Source organism: Grammomys surdaster, unplaced genomic scaffold (assembly GCF_004785775.1).
Source record: "Grammomys surdaster isolate TR1022 unplaced genomic scaffold, NIH_TR_1.0 362, whole genome shotgun sequence".
NCBI classification, from domain to species: Eukaryota; Metazoa; Chordata; class Mammalia; order Rodentia; family Muridae; genus Grammomys; species Grammomys surdaster.
Genome location: NW_021604781.1, coordinates 3,919,187 through 3,936,728, shown reverse-complemented (window position 1 = coordinate 3,936,728; position 17,542 = coordinate 3,919,187). Strand labels below are relative to the sequence as shown.

Below are 17,542 nucleotides of genomic sequence, written 5' to 3'. Positions count from 1 at the left end.
ATCCGGGGAAGTTTTGAGCAGCGGGGATTTTCTGGGATTTGATTTGTGAGCGGCTGGCTTACGGGATTACAGTTAACGTGTGTCAGGACCCTTGTCCACATGGATCCTTTAATTCCTTCAGTGTATTGTTTTGATTATTTTCAAATTTTGCCTCCATACTTCCCTGTGACTGTCTGGGCACCTCAAAAGAAAGACAATGGGATTCTCTCTCTGTCAAATAGAATTAGCAATATCATGGAAACTTAGAGCGGCTAGCTTATCTGCGAGGGATGCAGAAGCCATTCTGGGCAGTCATACTCTGGAGAGAACTGCTGTGCAGTTATCTGCTCAGCTCTCACGTGACGGAGAGCAGGTGTCGTCTCCCTTGCCACTAGCCACTAACTACGAAAGCTCATACCTGTTTCCGCACACAGTCGCTATGGCCTTGAAGCAACCGGACGCAAGCTGGTAGGAACCCGTGTAGCATCGGTCGATGGCCCAGTTGAAAAGGTTGATTTGGTCAGGATTAAGTTCCAGTAGCAACATGACGACCTCACAGCCAAGCTGATGAACCTGAGGTCAAGGGACAAATCAGGTATCCCTACTTCATGAGAAGATATTCTAGAGAGATACATACGATCAAACATAGCTGATACAGGTCAGGAGGACGACCTTAAGTGGGGTTAAGTGAGGTTGGACACTCATTTGGGTTGATCTTTGTGCCACACACTCTTCCTTAAGGGGGTGCAATGCAGTCATGCCACCAGGATACAGGTTCTGCTGTACTCGGGGAAGCCGACATCCACTGCCAAGATGGAGGCTCCATTCTCCTCAGAAGGCAATGTTGCCTGCCTCTCTCTGAAGTCATACACTCTTCTTGGCAGTTGCCATCAGGCCAAAAAGGAAGGACTTGGCTTATGTATCTGCCATATTAATAGCTTGGGTTTGAAATGTCCCACAGGCTCATGTTTTGAACCTTGGTTCTTAGCTTGGAGTCTCTGGAGCTCTTAGTTGGTTGGGTCTAGCCGGCAGTCTCTAGGGGTCTTTGAAGGTCATACCTAACCCTGCAGTTGAGCTTTCTCTGCCGCTTCCAGGCCCATATCACACGAACAGACTTAGACCTGACACTCCCTCCCAAAGTCACCTCTGATAACCATGCCTTCTCCACCAGGATGGACTATAATAATTTTTTTCTCACTTAAAATTTCCCCTTAAAATACAGTGAAAAATTTCTGTAACTGTAAATACAATTTTTATAATTTCTAAAAACTCTCTTAAAAGATATTTTGTCATATAATCAATGGGAGTGGAAAAGTTTGTAGTATAATATTGTTATTAAAAAGTCCCCTAGTTAATTACTATCCTATTTTTTTTTCTGACTTGGTTAAACTATTTCTTATACTAACTTCTGATGAACAGGATACAAATTACCAGCCTTTTCTCACCACGCCCACACACACCCACACCCACACACACACTCACACACACACCCACAAACACACAGACACCTCCCCACACACACATTACTTCATTTTAAGCACAGCTTTATTTACAAACCACAAACGTAGTATTTTCATTATGTTTCATTTAAAGATACTTTCCAGTTACCATTGTTATTTACTTCAATTTACTGGCTGTCAGAAGGCACATATTGTTTTAAAAGACTTATTTAATTTCTAATTATGTGTACGTGCATGTACACAAACACTCTCTGTGTCTGTGGGTGATTGAGGAGGCCAGAAGAGGGCACTGGATTCCCGGGAGCTGGAGTTACAGGTGGTTGTGAGCTGCCCAGTGTGGGTGCTGGGAACTTAATTTAGGTCCTCCGCAAGAGCAGCAAGCACTCTTCGGTGCTAAGAGTTCTCTCTCCAGCTCCCGGGAAGTACATTTTAATGATATTTTAATTACTCATTTCTAGTTTAATGATACTGAGTATAAAGGTTGTTTTCAAGTTATGCAAACTGTTTTGAGACTCTATGACTCAGTTTTTGGTCAATTTGGTTAAACGACGCTGTACTTTTGGGCCTGGTACATCCCACCACAATGTTCCTAAGTACAGATCTAAACTTGTCTGACTGTGGAGAAGAGGTGGTATCCGCATCCTGCTAACCTCAAAAATGTTGACAAGCAATACATTCTTGACTCACACTTACCCGTAAATCTTGACAAGCCAGAATATTGTCAAGCCACTTATACAGATAGCCATCTGGAGAGAGGCCCACATTGTCAAAAACAGGGCCACAGCACAGCACCGCCGACATTGCCTGAAATCAGAAACCATGAACCCTGGAGACGAACCGAGCAACAGGTTTCCTGTTTTCTCTACTTCCTGTGTGGGTGGTAGAGACTGGCTGCTCCCTGTGTCAGTCAGAACACTATGCTATCTCATCACTGTGAACCCCAGCCTTCAGACTCTGTAGGCAGAAATAAACTCAGCCCTCTATGCGCTGATTTTACTTCATGTAAAATCAGGCCATGGTACTTCATCCTCTCTACGGAGAAGTAAGCAATCCAAAGACCACACTGCTTGAGATGGGAAGGTTTTCACAGTGTGGACTGCTAGGATAGGATTACATAAACGGGGGTTGGGGGGTGTCTCTGTTGCTTGATTGTTTTCCTCCTCCTTAGACTGGAAATTAAGTAGTAATATAGTAACTTTAGGGATGAGTAGGCAAAACTGTTCTCTCCAAGAAGAACACTGGATAAAAGCAGGAACTTGACACAATTTTACATTTTGTAATTGTGGGCCCAGCTGGCATGCTTACAGATTTACCCACATCTTAAATTATGCATTTGGAATTACTGAATTTATATTTACATATGCATGCATACATCCATTTGAATTTTTCTATCCTTACCTATATTTTATTGTATTGTACTACGAATTTTAACCTTATTTTAAAGGCATGGTTGTTAGCTTACAAAGGAGACCACTGATGAAAACCAACCTTTAAAGCACAGTACTGGTATCTTGTTATCTGGTGGTTTCGGTCACTGTACCGATCCAGAGGCGTAAACATGATGCTGAAGGGGCCCGCCCACTGGCTGAACAAGATGAAGAGATGGTGGCGTAGACTTTGCTGGGGGAAGAGAAATCTTCTGTGATGAACTAGAGAGAATAATACAAAACCAGCGTCTGTTATTAGACTATCATTAGTCTATATTAGACTGAATACATACTCGTAGCACTATTGAATATCACCCTCAAGTTGTGGGGAAAGGAAAAAAATTCTACTTTTCCTAAAGTTGTTTTCCTTAATTTTTAATTATGTGTATATGTGTTTTCCTGTATGTGAGTAAGTGCCCACACATGTTGTTTCATATGTGGGTAAGTGTACACGAGTGCAGGTGCCCAAACAGGTCAGAAACTGGAGCTCCAGGTAGATGTGGGCAGCCTGACACAGGTGTTGGGAAGTAAACTTCAGGCAGAACCCGATCCAGCCTCTCCATCCCCAAGAACCAACTTTATTTTTCTAAGTTGAATTTTGCTTAGCGCTTTGAATAAAACTTGGGGCTTTGTGCATGTTCAGTATGCATTTTCCCAGTGAGATATATCACCAGCCCAATAACTCCTGTTTTCTTTAGTTATAGAAATTTTACTTTTTAAATAAGTTTCGACACATTTTTTTTTTTCCTGGATTCTCAACCTTCCCCATACCGAGACCCTCTAATACAGTTCCTCACGTTGTGGTGAACCCCCAACGATAAAATTATTGTGTTGCTACTTCATAACTGTAATTTTGCTCCTGTCATGAATCCTAATGTAAGTATCTGACATGTAGGATGTCTGCTATTCAACCCTGTGAAAGGGTCATTTGACCCCCAAAAGGTGTTGGGGTGACCCACAGGTTCAGAACTGCGGGTCTAACTGATCTTTCCACTTAATGTTTGTGTATACAGAATGAATTTTTGTGACCACTGCTCCCTGTTGTTAGAGAGAACACAGTGGAATATAATATATGCTATTTCAAAAACATGTGCCTCATATTACCGAAGAAGTCAAGCTTAAATTGTAGTTTAAGGCCCCTACCAGCTGAGGTAGAGCTAATAACGTCAAAATAACAAAATGGTACATGAGCCGAGTTGTTTTAATAATTAGACACAAAATGTATAATTCAAGTAACTATACCAAGTCAACCATCCCGTTTGTCTTGTATGCCTCTGTGGGAATAAAAATGTTTCATATCTATGCATCCTGTGAGATGCTCTTCTGCAAGATGTATCAGGTCAATCAAAGCAAATATGAAAAGTATTCTGCTCTACAGACTTCTAGTTAGCACAGTGACTGAAGGAACATGGCTGAGATCAGTTTAGCACAGAGGCAAAGGAGACACTGGAGCACTCGGGGAGCTTTCTACTGCATTCCTTCCTCCAAAATGATGTCAGTTCATTTTCAGATCAAGTCCAAAGTCAAGATAGAAGTTGAAAGCCCAGTCAGGCCATGGTGGTGCACGCCTTTAATCCCAGCACTTGGGTGATAGAGGCAGACGGATCTCTATAAATTCAAGGCCAGTCTAGTCTACAGAGTGAGTTCCAGGACAGCCAGAGCTACACAAAGAGACCTGGTCTCAAAAAACCAAACAGAAAACAAAAGATGTGGCAAGCACAGCACTGAATGTGATTCCGACAGTTCCCTTGGTGACTCTGCTAAGTTGAGGTGACCTGTTCTCATGTGTATCTCCAATGTCTCAGAATAAACAAAGAAACTACCCTAGAGCTGTATGCAGGCCCCTAGGAACCAGGAAAGAGCAGTGAGGGAGGGGTGGGGTGGGAGGTGGGAATGCTTTACCCAGCCCAGAGGAAAGGATGGATTACCTGGAACACACTGAATCAGGTTGGCAACCATGGCGCTAAAATGCGCTCGAATGTCTTTAAGAATTTCGACCTCTTTGTCATTTTCGGCCTCTAAGAGCATGCGGGTCAAGTCCACGTATTCCAAGAACAAGGCTCCAAGCGCTAAGGTGTCTCGTTCTAAAGCTCCGTTTGTGCTGGACGCAAGGGAGAGGATGCTCTTAGACAAGTCAGTACAAAGGAACAGTATAAGGGGGTATGAAGAAAGATAAGGGCGGCTTACCGGAATCTTTGCAGAAGTAATACATTTAAAAGAACAAGGAGAAGGAGAAAGAAAGGCTTTGGCAAGGGGAGGTCCGCTCAGTCATTTAACCTCACCTGTCACTTATCACGCCAGCATCTGCCAGAAGTTCGAATATCCGAAGCAGCTGTAGCCTCAGCAAATCTCTCCGCTCTCGACGCTTCTTGTTCTGCGTAGAAAGCGGCAATGCCACTTACAGTCACGGATAATACAATGCAAACTTTAGGGCATAATTTAGTATTTTCACGTTTTCTAAGCATGAAAGGAATGCATGCTTTCTTCCTAATAAGTAGGGACAATGCCAGTTAGTAGAGGCTGTAAGGAAAACACTGTAAGTCAGCCCCTAAGAATACATGAGGTGGAAGTGTTGAGTAGCATTCTGGCAGTGTCTGCGGAAAGGCTGAGCAAGACGAAGTGACTGGAGAGGACTCCGATGCAGACAAGCCCCAGTCTGCTCAGGGAGTGCACGCTATTTGATCTCCAGACTTCGAAACTTCTGCCACTTCTTTTTTTTATATATATTCATTTTTATGCATATGGGTGTTTTGCCTACATGTATGTGTACCTTCTGTGTGCGCAGTGCTCATGGAAGCCAGAAGAGGGCGTCAGATTCCCTAGAACTGAAGTTAGGGATGCTTTGAGACCCCCAGGGTTCTCTGGAAGAGCAAACAGTGCTCTGAAGAGTTGAACCCTCTCCCCAACCCCAGATTTCTGCTGTTTCTTGTATCATGTTTATGGGAAGTTTCTTTCTTAACCTTATTATAATAAGATTATGCATTGTAATTTAATTCTGGTGCATTGTATGTTAATTCTGGTCTCCTTGATCATTGACTCCTGGCTTGTTAATAAAGACAACAATAAAGCCAAGCAAGTTAAAAACCAAAATTAGATTTTGACTTAGATCTTTTGCAAAAATAAAAACATGTCTATGCGACTACCTGAATGGTTTTTGCGTTTGTGCATTTAGAAAATTCATTAAAACATAAATTATTGGACTATTGAAAATCAAATGTATTATAACAAGGTTCATTGTTAGGACCAGGCTGGGGTGTTTGTATTTAGGGGAAGACAAAGCAGACTAAGATTCACACTACTGTCCAAAAGAGTCAGGCACTCATGATGGAGATTCCAAACCTTACCTCTGGTCGTCTCTCTAGAGCCTCCTTCATTAACGGATGGAGTTCTTCAACCAACTCTCTACAGAGGGAAAAGGTCATATTCAAAAATTGTCATTATTGATAAAAAAACAAACAAACAAACTTGTCACCAACACATCCATTCCAGCCTAAATAACACAATTATCTCACCTGGCTACCAACTAAAACCTTCCATGTCATCTGCATGGGTGTTTCTCTATACAGACAGTATCTGTCCTCATTCTGGTGCTGTGAATATGTATTGGGCAGAATACCGTATCTGAACAACGAAACAGGATTTCCTAAGTGGTTACTAAATTCAGGGAGCATCAGGACTGGCTTTCAGAAACTGAAAATAATTATAAATTGAGTCTCTGCTCTCAAAAAACCTTTCAGTCCAATCAGAAGGAAGGAGGGGGTCAATATTGAACTACCTTAGAGATATACTCAGGAGACTGACACATATGAGATTTAAAACATGAAATGTGTTTCAGAGCAAAGTTTACACTTGTGTTATCTGATAGATGCGAATTATAGCAAGGGACAAAATATCACAGTTTTCATTAAGACCTTTCCTGTGTAGTTAAAATGTTCTGATAACAGTAATATATATCGTATTACACTTCTCTGTTTGTGTTATATATTGTGTTGGTTTGAACAGGTATGGCCCCCAGAGACTCATGTGTTTGAATGCTTGTCTCATAAAAAAGTGGCACTATTAGGAGGCGTGGCCTTGTTGGAGGAAGTGTGTCACTGTGGGGGCGGGCTTTGTTTGATGTGCAAGTAAACAGCCTTCCTTACAGCTTCAGTTTCTTAGATGCTCAAGCCAGGCCTAGTGTAGCAGTCTCATGCTGCTACCTGCGGATCCAGATGTAGAACTCTCGGCTCTTTCTCCAGTCCCAGGTCTGCCTGCATGCTGCCATGCTTCCTTCCATGATGATAATGAACTAAACCTCTGAAACTGTAAGCCAGCCCTAACTAAGTATTTTCCTTGATAAGAGTTGCCATGACCAAGGTGTCTCTTCACAGCTATAGAAACCCTGACATATCTGTGTTTTATGTATGCATTATACGTATACATCTATATGTATTATATATATTTTACATGTGTATTATATATATGCATATGTATATATATATGTATATATATGTATTACACACACAAACACACACACACACACACATCTCATCTGCCCTCCAAGTCTCCAACTATCATTTATACTTGCTATAAATTATCTTCTTTGGGAAATTATTTCTGAATTGCTATGTTAAAACAGGCGTGAGATCTAGCTTGCAGCTAGAAAAGTTTGGAAATTCCACAGTATACCCGTGGTTAGTAAGCATCACCCTCCAGAGAACCAAGAAGGCTTATGGGAATCTTCTCTGAACTGAGAGAGGAAAATTTGAGGTTCTGTCTTGATCAGTCTAATAAAGACATAGCATTTATCAAAACTTTAACAATGTATCATGTTAATAACATTAAAATATAATATGTCATAATATCAAAAGATATTATATTAATATAATGATATAACACGAATACTATGTAACATTAATGATTGTTCATAATATCAATAGCTCTTTTCTACTTATCAACTATTAATCAAATGTTTTTTATGTGAATATGCACATTTAATGTATCCTCTCAACCCATCTACGGGGCAGACTTGTCAAACTGATTTAAAAACTTTAAGAAATTACTTGTACTTATATGTGTATGTGCTTTGTCTGCATGTCCAGCTTCATACAACGTACATGCAATACCTAGGGAGATCAGAGAAGGGCAGTGGAAATCAAACCCAGGTCCTCTGCAACGGCAGACGATAAAACCACATAGAGGCACAGAATGCTTTGTAGTCTGTTATAGGAATGGCAGGGAGCCACACACTCCCCTTGTGTTGGTGTTACAGCCTCACAAAGTCTGGCTAACGGGATGGGGAGGGAATTATTTTATGTATAGCTACCCAAGACAAAGCTTGGGAATGCAATAAAATCTCAGAGTTAAAACTGAAGTTGTAAGGAAGGCTGTTTACTTTCACATCAAACAAAGGCATAAAGAAAACCATGTACAGCCCACTGGTACCCCAGTACCCACTGGCACCCCAGCATCTGCCGGCACCCAGCACTCCCCCAAGCTTGAGTTAAGAGAAACAGCTATAATTGCTGTTTTGAAGAATGTGTGATTTTGAAGAATGTACTGTGACAGCCATACCTGAAAACAAGGGAATTTGTTCTTCCAAATCCTAAAACAAGGGACTCTGTGATTTCGATGCTTTCCAGCCTCATCAAAGGCACCAACTGCTTCAGCAGGACACCCACTGATGGCGTGCCAATAGCCTGGAACAAGGTGATTTGAAGTGACAAAGAGATAACGTGGTAATTAAACAATAACAGTTTCAGGTGACTGAGTCCCATCCTAAGGCACAACCATCATTTCAGGAAAAAATAAAAATAAAAATAAACCCCATATATTTAACACAGTATAATCATTTTCTACCTGGGATACAAGTCCTAAAGAAAACTCTGCCCTCTTTTTAAAATTATTTAAGTCAACAAACCTATCATTGGATAAAGTTGTGGTTTTGAGGTAGTCAATTGGTGAAGGTGGAAAGTGGGCACGGAGTGGACAAGCCCAACCTTGAGGTACTGAGCACAAGGTGCCCCAGTGGCAAGCTTCCTTATATCTCAGTCTTCCGTCCCACACTTGTAGGGGAGGGGCAAAAAATTATTCACAGAAGATGCTCAATGGAATCTGGAAATGTGGAGGATGAAAAATCGGGTTCCACACTACTCCAGATGGCAGGCACAGTGTGATTTGCACAGGGAACAAACAAGCTTAAAAAACAAAACCAAAAACAAAACCCTTACAGAATAAGTCCCCTGAAGCATGCCATGTCACCTTGTTATCGTAGCTCACGGTACCATCAGGAGTCGTTGCCATTATCTCTGGAGTAGATGCTCGTAAGTGTCCTGGGCTCATAATACTGGGTTTGGCAACTCCGAAACAGAGAATGAGGTAATTTCTCCACAAGGTAACATAGTTGTCTCCGCTGCTCGCTGTGCTGGTTTTCTTGGCGTTGACTGGGCTGCTATAGATGTGGAGGCAAGCAAAGGTAAAACTAAATTCCTGATTTTATTGTTTGATTTTTAAGTGTGTGTGTGTGTGTGTGTGTGTGTATGTGTACAGGAGTGCAGGTGCTTCTGGTGACCACAGGGCAGCTGGAGTTGTGGGCCATTCAGCCCACTTAGCCTGGGTGCTGGGAACTGAACTTGGGTCCTCTGTGAGAGCAGTGTGTGCAGCTGTCTCTCTAATTTTTGATTTTGAGTATTAGTTTTAGGGGTTCTGCTTGAGATAGGATCTCACTGTATAGGCCTTTCTATATACAGCTATGCTGGCCTTGATCTTGTGGCTATCCTTCTACCTCAGCCTCTTGAGTGTTAGAATTATAGGCATATATTATTATGCCAGGCTGTAAATATCACTTGTTAAATAAAGATTAGGAGGGCTCAAGCAATTAGGCGGCTGTCCATCAGGACTGAGAGAACGCACATAATTTTAAAGGCTGTATTAAGACCCAGAATTTCCTATACTGGTATACTTAGTCATACAGATAGATTATTAAAGCAAAAGCAAAAAACAACAAAAAACAAACAAAACAAAAAACAACCCTTGTTCTAGACAGGAAATTTTTATCTCTACTATGTATTAAGAACGCTATAGCAGGAAATTCTTAAAACTTAGAGAAGATGATGATAGTCTACCCTCTTACGTGTAATGAAAATGTAAGAGAACCAATCATACGCACTGGAAACACACGGGCACCTTACTTTGGGTCTACCAGCGGCATCACCGACTGCAGCCGGGTGAAGGCGTAAGGCCAGGCGTAGCTGAGGGCCGTGGGGCAATGCTTCGGCAAGTTTTCCTGCCGGAGGAAGCTGAAGAGGCAGAGGACCCAGGGGTCTTTGACAGACTGCGCGAAGATCCAGACGTGGGAAGGGCTCTTCACATCGTAATGGCTGTTGACCAGGACGGCATTCCATTCCACCAGCCACTGGAGATCCACATTGTGGGTCGGAGGTAATGTTGCCTGAGGACAAGAAGCGGGGGTAAAAGATAAACAGGCTTGGCTGACTTTACCAGGGTTCAATCTGCCGCCCCTGTTTGCACAGTTTCTTTCCTGACCTCCGATGCCACGGACCAGCTTAGGATCCGGGACACCCATCACGTGCAACACCTGTCGGAGTCAGCCCCTCTGCCAGCCCGGAAGCAGCAGTAAGTGTGAAGTTCAATGATTACAATCATTTTTGATGTTGTTGTTGCTTTTTTGAGACAGAGAATCACGACGTAGCTCTTGCAGGCCTGTAACTTGCTATGTAAACCAGGCTAGCCTTGAGCTCAGAAAGATCCATCTGCCTCTGCTTCCCAATTGCTGGAGATTAAAAGTGTGAACCACCATGCCTACCTATAGTCTTATTTTTAAGTTTTAATGTCAGAGGATGTTCACCAAACATTTATGTGACAATACATGATATTTGTCAATTTAAACGCAACCACAGATTTATGCTTTTGTAAAATTTATTTTGATTTTATGGATACGGATGTTAGGTCTGCATGCATGCGTGTGTACCACATGTGTGCCTAGTGCCTGTGGAGGTCAGAAGAGGGCAATGTATTTCCAGGAACTAGAGTTACAGTCGGTTATGAGCCACCATGTGGGTGCAGAGAAACAAACCTCTGAACTTCTAGAAGTTCCCTGCACCATGGAGGCATCTCTCCAGTCCCAGATTACAAAGTGGAAATACTGAAGGTCGGTTCATGTGCGGACCCATAAATGCGCCTTTGCTCCTGTGATTTGCTTGTGTGACGTGTGTAGGGTGGTTTCTGTCTTTACTTGCACTGAAACACCTTGCCTGGGTTTTAGAAACACCTGAATACTTTCTCTTTTATGAAGGGCATTTCTACCGATGATTTTAAAGAAGCGATACCTAATCTTTCCCTATGATATCAAGCAATGTATTTCAAAACTTCTTTTAAAAATAAACATATCTGTGAATTGATAAATTCTCTCATGTTATTCTCTCTTAAGTATCCACATCAATACTTAGGCAGTATCAATTTTCAAATAACAAATATCTATTGTTCCAAAGTGGGGGAAAACTTGCCTTTTTGTTATTTATTTATTTATTTATTTATTTATTTATATTTTTTGAGGCAGGGTTTCTTCATGTAGCCCTGGCTGTCCTGGAATTCACTCTGTAGACCAGGCTGGCCTCAAATTCAGAGATTCTCCTGCCTCTGGGATTAAAGGTGTGCACCACCACTGGCAGACATTGGTTAGGCATTTATAAAGTGATATGTTTCATCTGTTGGGGCAATGAACTCCCGTGGGTAAATGTTACGGATCTGGCTTTCGTAAGTCACTGACTGGGTTGGAAGGGGGCGTAATTGGACGTTCATAGCCAGAGAGATGAGATCCTATCAAGTGGTCTGCCTAATCCTGTGTTCTGGGGAAATCACTGACTCTAGAGACAGATGTCTCCTGCATTCATGACTGACTACTGTAAGTGACCTTTCCTGATACTCTTTGTGAATCAGACAAGACAATGGATAGAGAAATCCAATGCTGGTGCATGCTCATCTTCTGAAGTTCAGGATGCTGACCTGACGACCTGCTTAGGATCTGAGTCTAGCAGAAACAGAAGAAAATGAGTAAGTATAACAGTTATCTACAGGAAAGGCAGATAAGCATGTGTAAGGATCACGACGGCCGTTCCTCCTCATGTTCAGATAACTGTAATGTAAGAGGATGAGTACTTCTTTATTCTGACTGTGTCTGGCCAACGGCCTTAGTGATTATCATGATTATGATTGGCCAAAACTAGCATTTTGTGTTCTGTGTCATGAAAGTCTATGAAAAGTTTACACATTCCTTCTGGCAGTGCAGTCATTTGCATAAGTGACAGGCATCTGTGCTAGGCACCAGCTAAGTGTGTTCTCCAGTCACCCTCCTCTTCCCCCAGATTTCCCTTCCAGTTTGTGGAGCTGAAACAGATCCAAGTCTGCTCACTGTACTTTTCTGTTTTAAAAGATGGATATCTAACTGAGCGGTGGTGGTGTGCGCCTTTAATCCCAGCACTCGGGAGGCAGAGGCAGAATCTCTGTGAGTTTATGCCGCTATAGGCTTACATTTAGTAAAAACTTTCCATGTTCTAAATACTGTCATCTTAGGTTGGAGACTTTTTTCCTTTTCCTTTTGCTTTTTTTTTTTTTTTTTTGAGACAGGGTCTCACTATATAGACCAGGGTGGCCTAGAACTCACAGAGACTCACCTGCCTCTTCTTCCCCAGTGCTGTGGTTAAGGGCATTTGCATCACACGCCACAGGCTCAAGTTGCCATTCCTGGCTCTAGTTTTAGGTTTCCTAAGAGTCACCAGTGCCTTTGATCACTCAGGAGGCAGAGGCAGGCAGATCTCCGAGTTCTAGGCCAGCTTAGTCTGCAGAGCGAGTTCCAGGACAGCCAGAATTACCCAGAGAAACCTATCTTGAAAAACAAAGTGTAATGTCCTGAGTTAACCCCCAACTTAATGCTTTTGAGTTTTAATAACTGTGAGGGTCAAAGGTAATAAAAATAAAACCATCTTGGAAACTATAAAGTAACACATGAATAGAACGTATGTATTGAGACTGCTGTGATACAAAATATTAAGTACAAAATTAAACAAAGATTATGTATTCAAAACAACAATTACGGCTAGTTAATTTTCCTTAAAAATCTGGAGTGATTTTTCTTGAAACTGAAGTTTTCAAAAATATTATCTGTATTTCTAAAGTTCAAATTTTGTATGGCATTTTTTTCCAGACATGTCCTGTGCTATTATTTAAAAAGCTAATCTTGTTTTCCTAGGTATCTGTGCCTCAGGTCATTAATCTGCTGTGAGAGCCCGGAGCTCACACACATGGTTTTTATTTGGCTCTGTTTTAAGAGATAGGCTCAGAACTTCTATCTGACATCAGATAGCATTTGGGACCACACGTTTGCTTACCGAATCCGAAACTGCCACATGAATGAAGCTTTCAAGAATGGAAGAACTTAGCTGGTCCATGACCTCAATCATCGGCCTGTCATCATCCTGTACAAAGGAGGAGCCAGTTACACCCCATGGGAAAAGTGTCCTTCCACCCTCCCCATAGCCTTCATCCCAGGATGTGAAGCCGAACAGCCTGCCAGACAGCGATAACGGTTTCTCATAGAGACAGGAAAGAGAAGGCAGGGACTAAGAACCCCTTTGGTCCTGAGGATAGACAGCCTTTCGATTTCCAGCACAAGATAATTAAAGCTCCAGTTTCAAACACTCGCACATCCTCAAGAATCTAAATGCCAGCATTGTATATAAGTCCTAGAGCTGCTCAAGCCTCTGTGATAAGCTTAAGGGCCAGGAGTCCCGCAGGAGCATACCTGGCTGGGACACTAGAATGATCTTATTTGAGGTCGCTGGCTTACTGGGATAACTGACTACATGGCCTGCGATTGAATTTTAGTCCCAAAGAAAACATCGTAGACAAACTCTGTGCCCTGCGCTTCCCATGTGCTGCACAGCCTTGTTTCTTATCTTGGGAGGACTCGTTTTCTCCCAGCATCATCGAAATTACGGTGTGTGGCTTGGCGCCGTGGTATTTTTAAAGAAGATGTATTATTTTTTCTACTTTATTGTCGACATGGAGCAACATCTTAATTAGATGGATGTTGAACGTGAGAAGAAGGACCCGCAACCAAATTAATCTTAAAATTCTTGGTCGAGTAGGGTCATTTAGGAAATTAGAAATAGTCTCTCTTCTGTGACTGTCAGAATATACAATTTGTCTCTAGTAGATAGATTAAGGATGCTATGGTGCCCATACAACTCAGCAATATGGTCACATAATGACAAAACCAGCTGATAGCCCAGTGTCGCTGGGGGAAGTCTCACAAGGCCGCACCCCTACTGGGGAGCTACAGGCAGTTAATGGCTGTCTAGAAAGATAATTAGTCTTCTCCATGCACAAGCCTCTGACAGGTTATCTGATCCTAAGTGACACTAAATAGATCAGCAGGCTGTACTTACACACACACACCCACCATGTGTGTGTATGTATATATATATATATATATACTAAAGGAAGAGATAATAAAACTGAGGAGATATGGAGTTGGAGCAGAGAGAGAATTGTGTGGAAATACAGTATTAAATTCGCAAATAAAGTTAAAAAAAAAAGTAGCAGAAAGGACCCAGGTTCAATTCTCAGCACCCACACGGCAGCTCACACTGCCTGAAACTCCAGTGCCAGCCGACTTAATGACTTCTTCTAGCTCACAAGGCCCCTGCATGCATGTGGTATGCATGCTTGGATGGAAAATATTCATACATATAGAAGAACAATAAATACAACCTGAAAAGGCAGTGTACGTAAGATTTTAAAAAGAATTCTGTTATAGCCTAGGAATGCATGTCTTTTATCCCAGAATTTAGGAAGTTGAGCCAGACAGAACTCTGTGAGTTCAAGGCCTGCTGGGTCTACAGAACTCCAGATTCTGTCCTCAAAACAAAATAAAGCAAAACAGATAAACAAATTAAAGGAAACAATAGCTACTACCTAATTAAAAACCCAATAATGTATCAACAATGAAGTCTTTGCCCTACACATATTAGGTACACCCAATAATAATGTGTTATTTCTAATTTTTAATCCAAAGCTGTTGAAAGGAGGCTTCTTGAGAACACCCCATACCTCGGGCTGACCCAGGGCAAGGAAGAGGGCTCGGATCTCCTTGAGTATCAGCACGGACAGTTTGCGGGTGGCCACTTGGAAGCTACAGAGCAAGACGAGAGCAAAGCCCTCCACAGCGTGGAGGACACTGCAGTGCGGGCCTCGTTCTGACTGCATTCTGTGGCTGGAGCCATTGGGAATGAGCTGTCATGCAAGAAGAACATTCCAGGGTCAGCAAAATAACAAGGCAAGAAGTACAATCCTTCTGCACATTTGGCTTCCGAAAATTAAAATAAATCGGAACAGCTTAGAGGCAGAGTGTGTGAATAGATTATTATTCATGAAATATCCAGGTTCCCTTTTCGTCTTTCAGATCAATGGGTGCTTTGTGATAATGCCAGCCATCTGTTACCTCTGATGGGAAATGACTGTTCAAAGGCTGTTCATGGTGAGGAGATGAATCCTGTCTCCCTGTCTTTTCCATTTGGGATTATGCTACGGCTGTGATCAAAGTGGTCTAATTCATTTTCACTGAAGTTTCTACACACAAAAGATACTATTAAGTTGAATTTTTCAAAACTTTTACTTTCTATTGATACTAGTGTATGAATGTATATATGAATGTATACACACACACACACACACACACACATATTTGGTGGTACTGGTATATACATATATGTGTGTGTGTGTGAGTATTTGGTTTCAGACTCTGGGACAAGGGTCTGAGGTGCATATTTTACATAATCAAAGCAGACCTGGCCTCCAGGTTCTCCCAGCGTCCCTCAGTCCCTACCTGGCATACCCTGCCCCCAACCTTCAACTTTCCAGCCCAGGGGCTGGGCTGCCCTTCCCCTCAGAGGCTCTTCCCTACATGTAATTCAGACATTTTGGTTTTTCCCTCTTCCCCCACCCCTCTCCTTCTTTTTCTGTGTGCATGCCCTTTTTCTCTTTCTTTTTCCTCTCTCCCACATCCTCACGGTGACTTCCCTGGCCTTGGTCCTTGAGGCCAGTGGACTGGCCTGAGAGCAGCTTCCTAATAAACCTGCATTTAATATACTCTAATGTGACTTGAATTGGCTCATTCCACCAGTGGAGAAATAACCTATCAATGTGTCCTGAGAACATCGCATCCCATATTCCAGGCAAGTTCTCCACCTCCAGTGCCAGCTCAAGCCCAAAGCTGGAGTTTTTCCAAGAGAATTTAGGTTTTCTTTAGGCGGGGAAAGGTCACAGTTATTTGTATTATTTATTTTATTTTTTTAAAAAAAACTTTAAAAAGGCTTCTATTAGTTTTTAGTGACACACTTGTGCCTGTTTCTGGTCGTGTGCACGAGTGTAGGGAGAGGCCAGAAGAGGGCACCAGGCACTAGTGAGCTACCTGATAGGGGAACTTATGTGGGACCTTTGGGAGAGCAGCTTGCACGCTTAATCGCTGAGCTACCCTCCCACCCCCTTTTATCTGTATTTTTTTTTTGAGGCACAGTCTCACTGTACAGCTCAGACTAACCTAGAATTCATGCTCTTCCTTCCCCTACCTACAGGTGTTAGGGTCATAGGGATAAGACATCACACTAATTTACATTTTCATAGGTAGACTGTTCTAAGTTTTTCGTGTTTACATGACAGGTTCTGGAAGCTTCCAAGCTGCAATCACATGACCCTCAAGCAAAGGCAACTGAGAGGCTAGGGCAGGTGCCACCTCCAATCCCTTTTTCAAAGCAATTGGACTTCCTGTTCATCAATCAGGAACCTGAATGCCACCCTCGCTTTTTGCTGGGTGTTGCTATGCTGCCCAGAATCTCCACAGGTCTCCAAATCACCGAAGATACTGTCCCTCCAGAACCAGAGACCCGCATGGCCGATGCCAGCTCACCATGTGGCTCTGAGAACCTGGTCCCCTTCAATGCATGCTCCAGACTGCTAGCAATCATTTTTACCATTCACTAGTGACCAAGAAACCTGAAGAGTGCACTTTCCTCTGTGTGGATCCAGGGCGAAGCAATAAACATTAACTCAGAAAAGAACACCCTGGTGGGCAGCTAACTGCTGGATCTCTCCCTGTCTGTCTCGATGCCACAATTCCCACTCCTTCCATGGCCTTGTTGGAGTTAACAAGTCCAACCTTATGGCCCGTAGCAGCCTGTGTTTCTTGGTCACAACGTGGCTGGTGGAAGAACTAAGGGCCAGCATCACAGGTAGGCCCAAGGCATTGGGAAGGAAAAACTCTAAAGGTTCCCTAGGCTACCTGCCTCTGTATGTGTGTGTGTGTGTGTGTGTGTGTGTATGTGCATGTGTGTGTATGTGTATAGATGTGTTTGTGTGTGTATGTGTATGTATATACTTGTATGTGTGTTTGTGTGTATGTGTGCGTTTATGTGCATATGTGTATGCATGCATATGTGTATGTGTACGCATGTGTGTTTGTTTTTGTGTGTATATGTATGTATATATGTGTTTGTGTGTGTATGTGTATATATGTGTGTACATATGTGTATATATGTTTGTGTGTATATACGTATGTGTGTGTTTGTATAGGTGTGTATGTGTATATATGTGTATGTATATCACATAAAACTGTGCACATTA

General features: G+C 42.4%; 1 protein-coding gene across 1 annotated transcript in view; it reads right to left on the bottom strand.

The window, feature by feature from the left end:
- The window catches only part of Fry (FRY microtubule binding protein), a 388,166-nt gene that overhangs the window by 97,420 nt on the left and 273,204 nt on the right, over positions 1-17,542 (bottom strand). The window contains exons 20-30 of the mRNA XM_028779754.1: positions 14,975-15,157; positions 13,252-13,338; positions 10,036-10,295; positions 9,107-9,296; positions 8,420-8,544; positions 6,211-6,268; positions 5,149-5,240; positions 4,795-4,967; positions 2,928-3,088; positions 2,133-2,243; positions 398-552 (exon numbers count right to left, since the gene is read on the bottom strand). Coding sequence (XP_028635587.1) covers positions 398-552; positions 2,133-2,243; positions 2,928-3,088; positions 4,795-4,967; positions 5,149-5,240; positions 6,211-6,268; positions 8,420-8,544; positions 9,107-9,296; positions 10,036-10,295; positions 13,252-13,338; positions 14,975-15,157 — 1,595 coding nt within the window. The remainder of the gene's footprint in view (positions 1-397; positions 553-2,132; positions 2,244-2,927; positions 3,089-4,794; positions 4,968-5,148; positions 5,241-6,210; positions 6,269-8,419; positions 8,545-9,106; positions 9,297-10,035; positions 10,296-13,251; positions 13,339-14,974; positions 15,158-17,542) is intronic.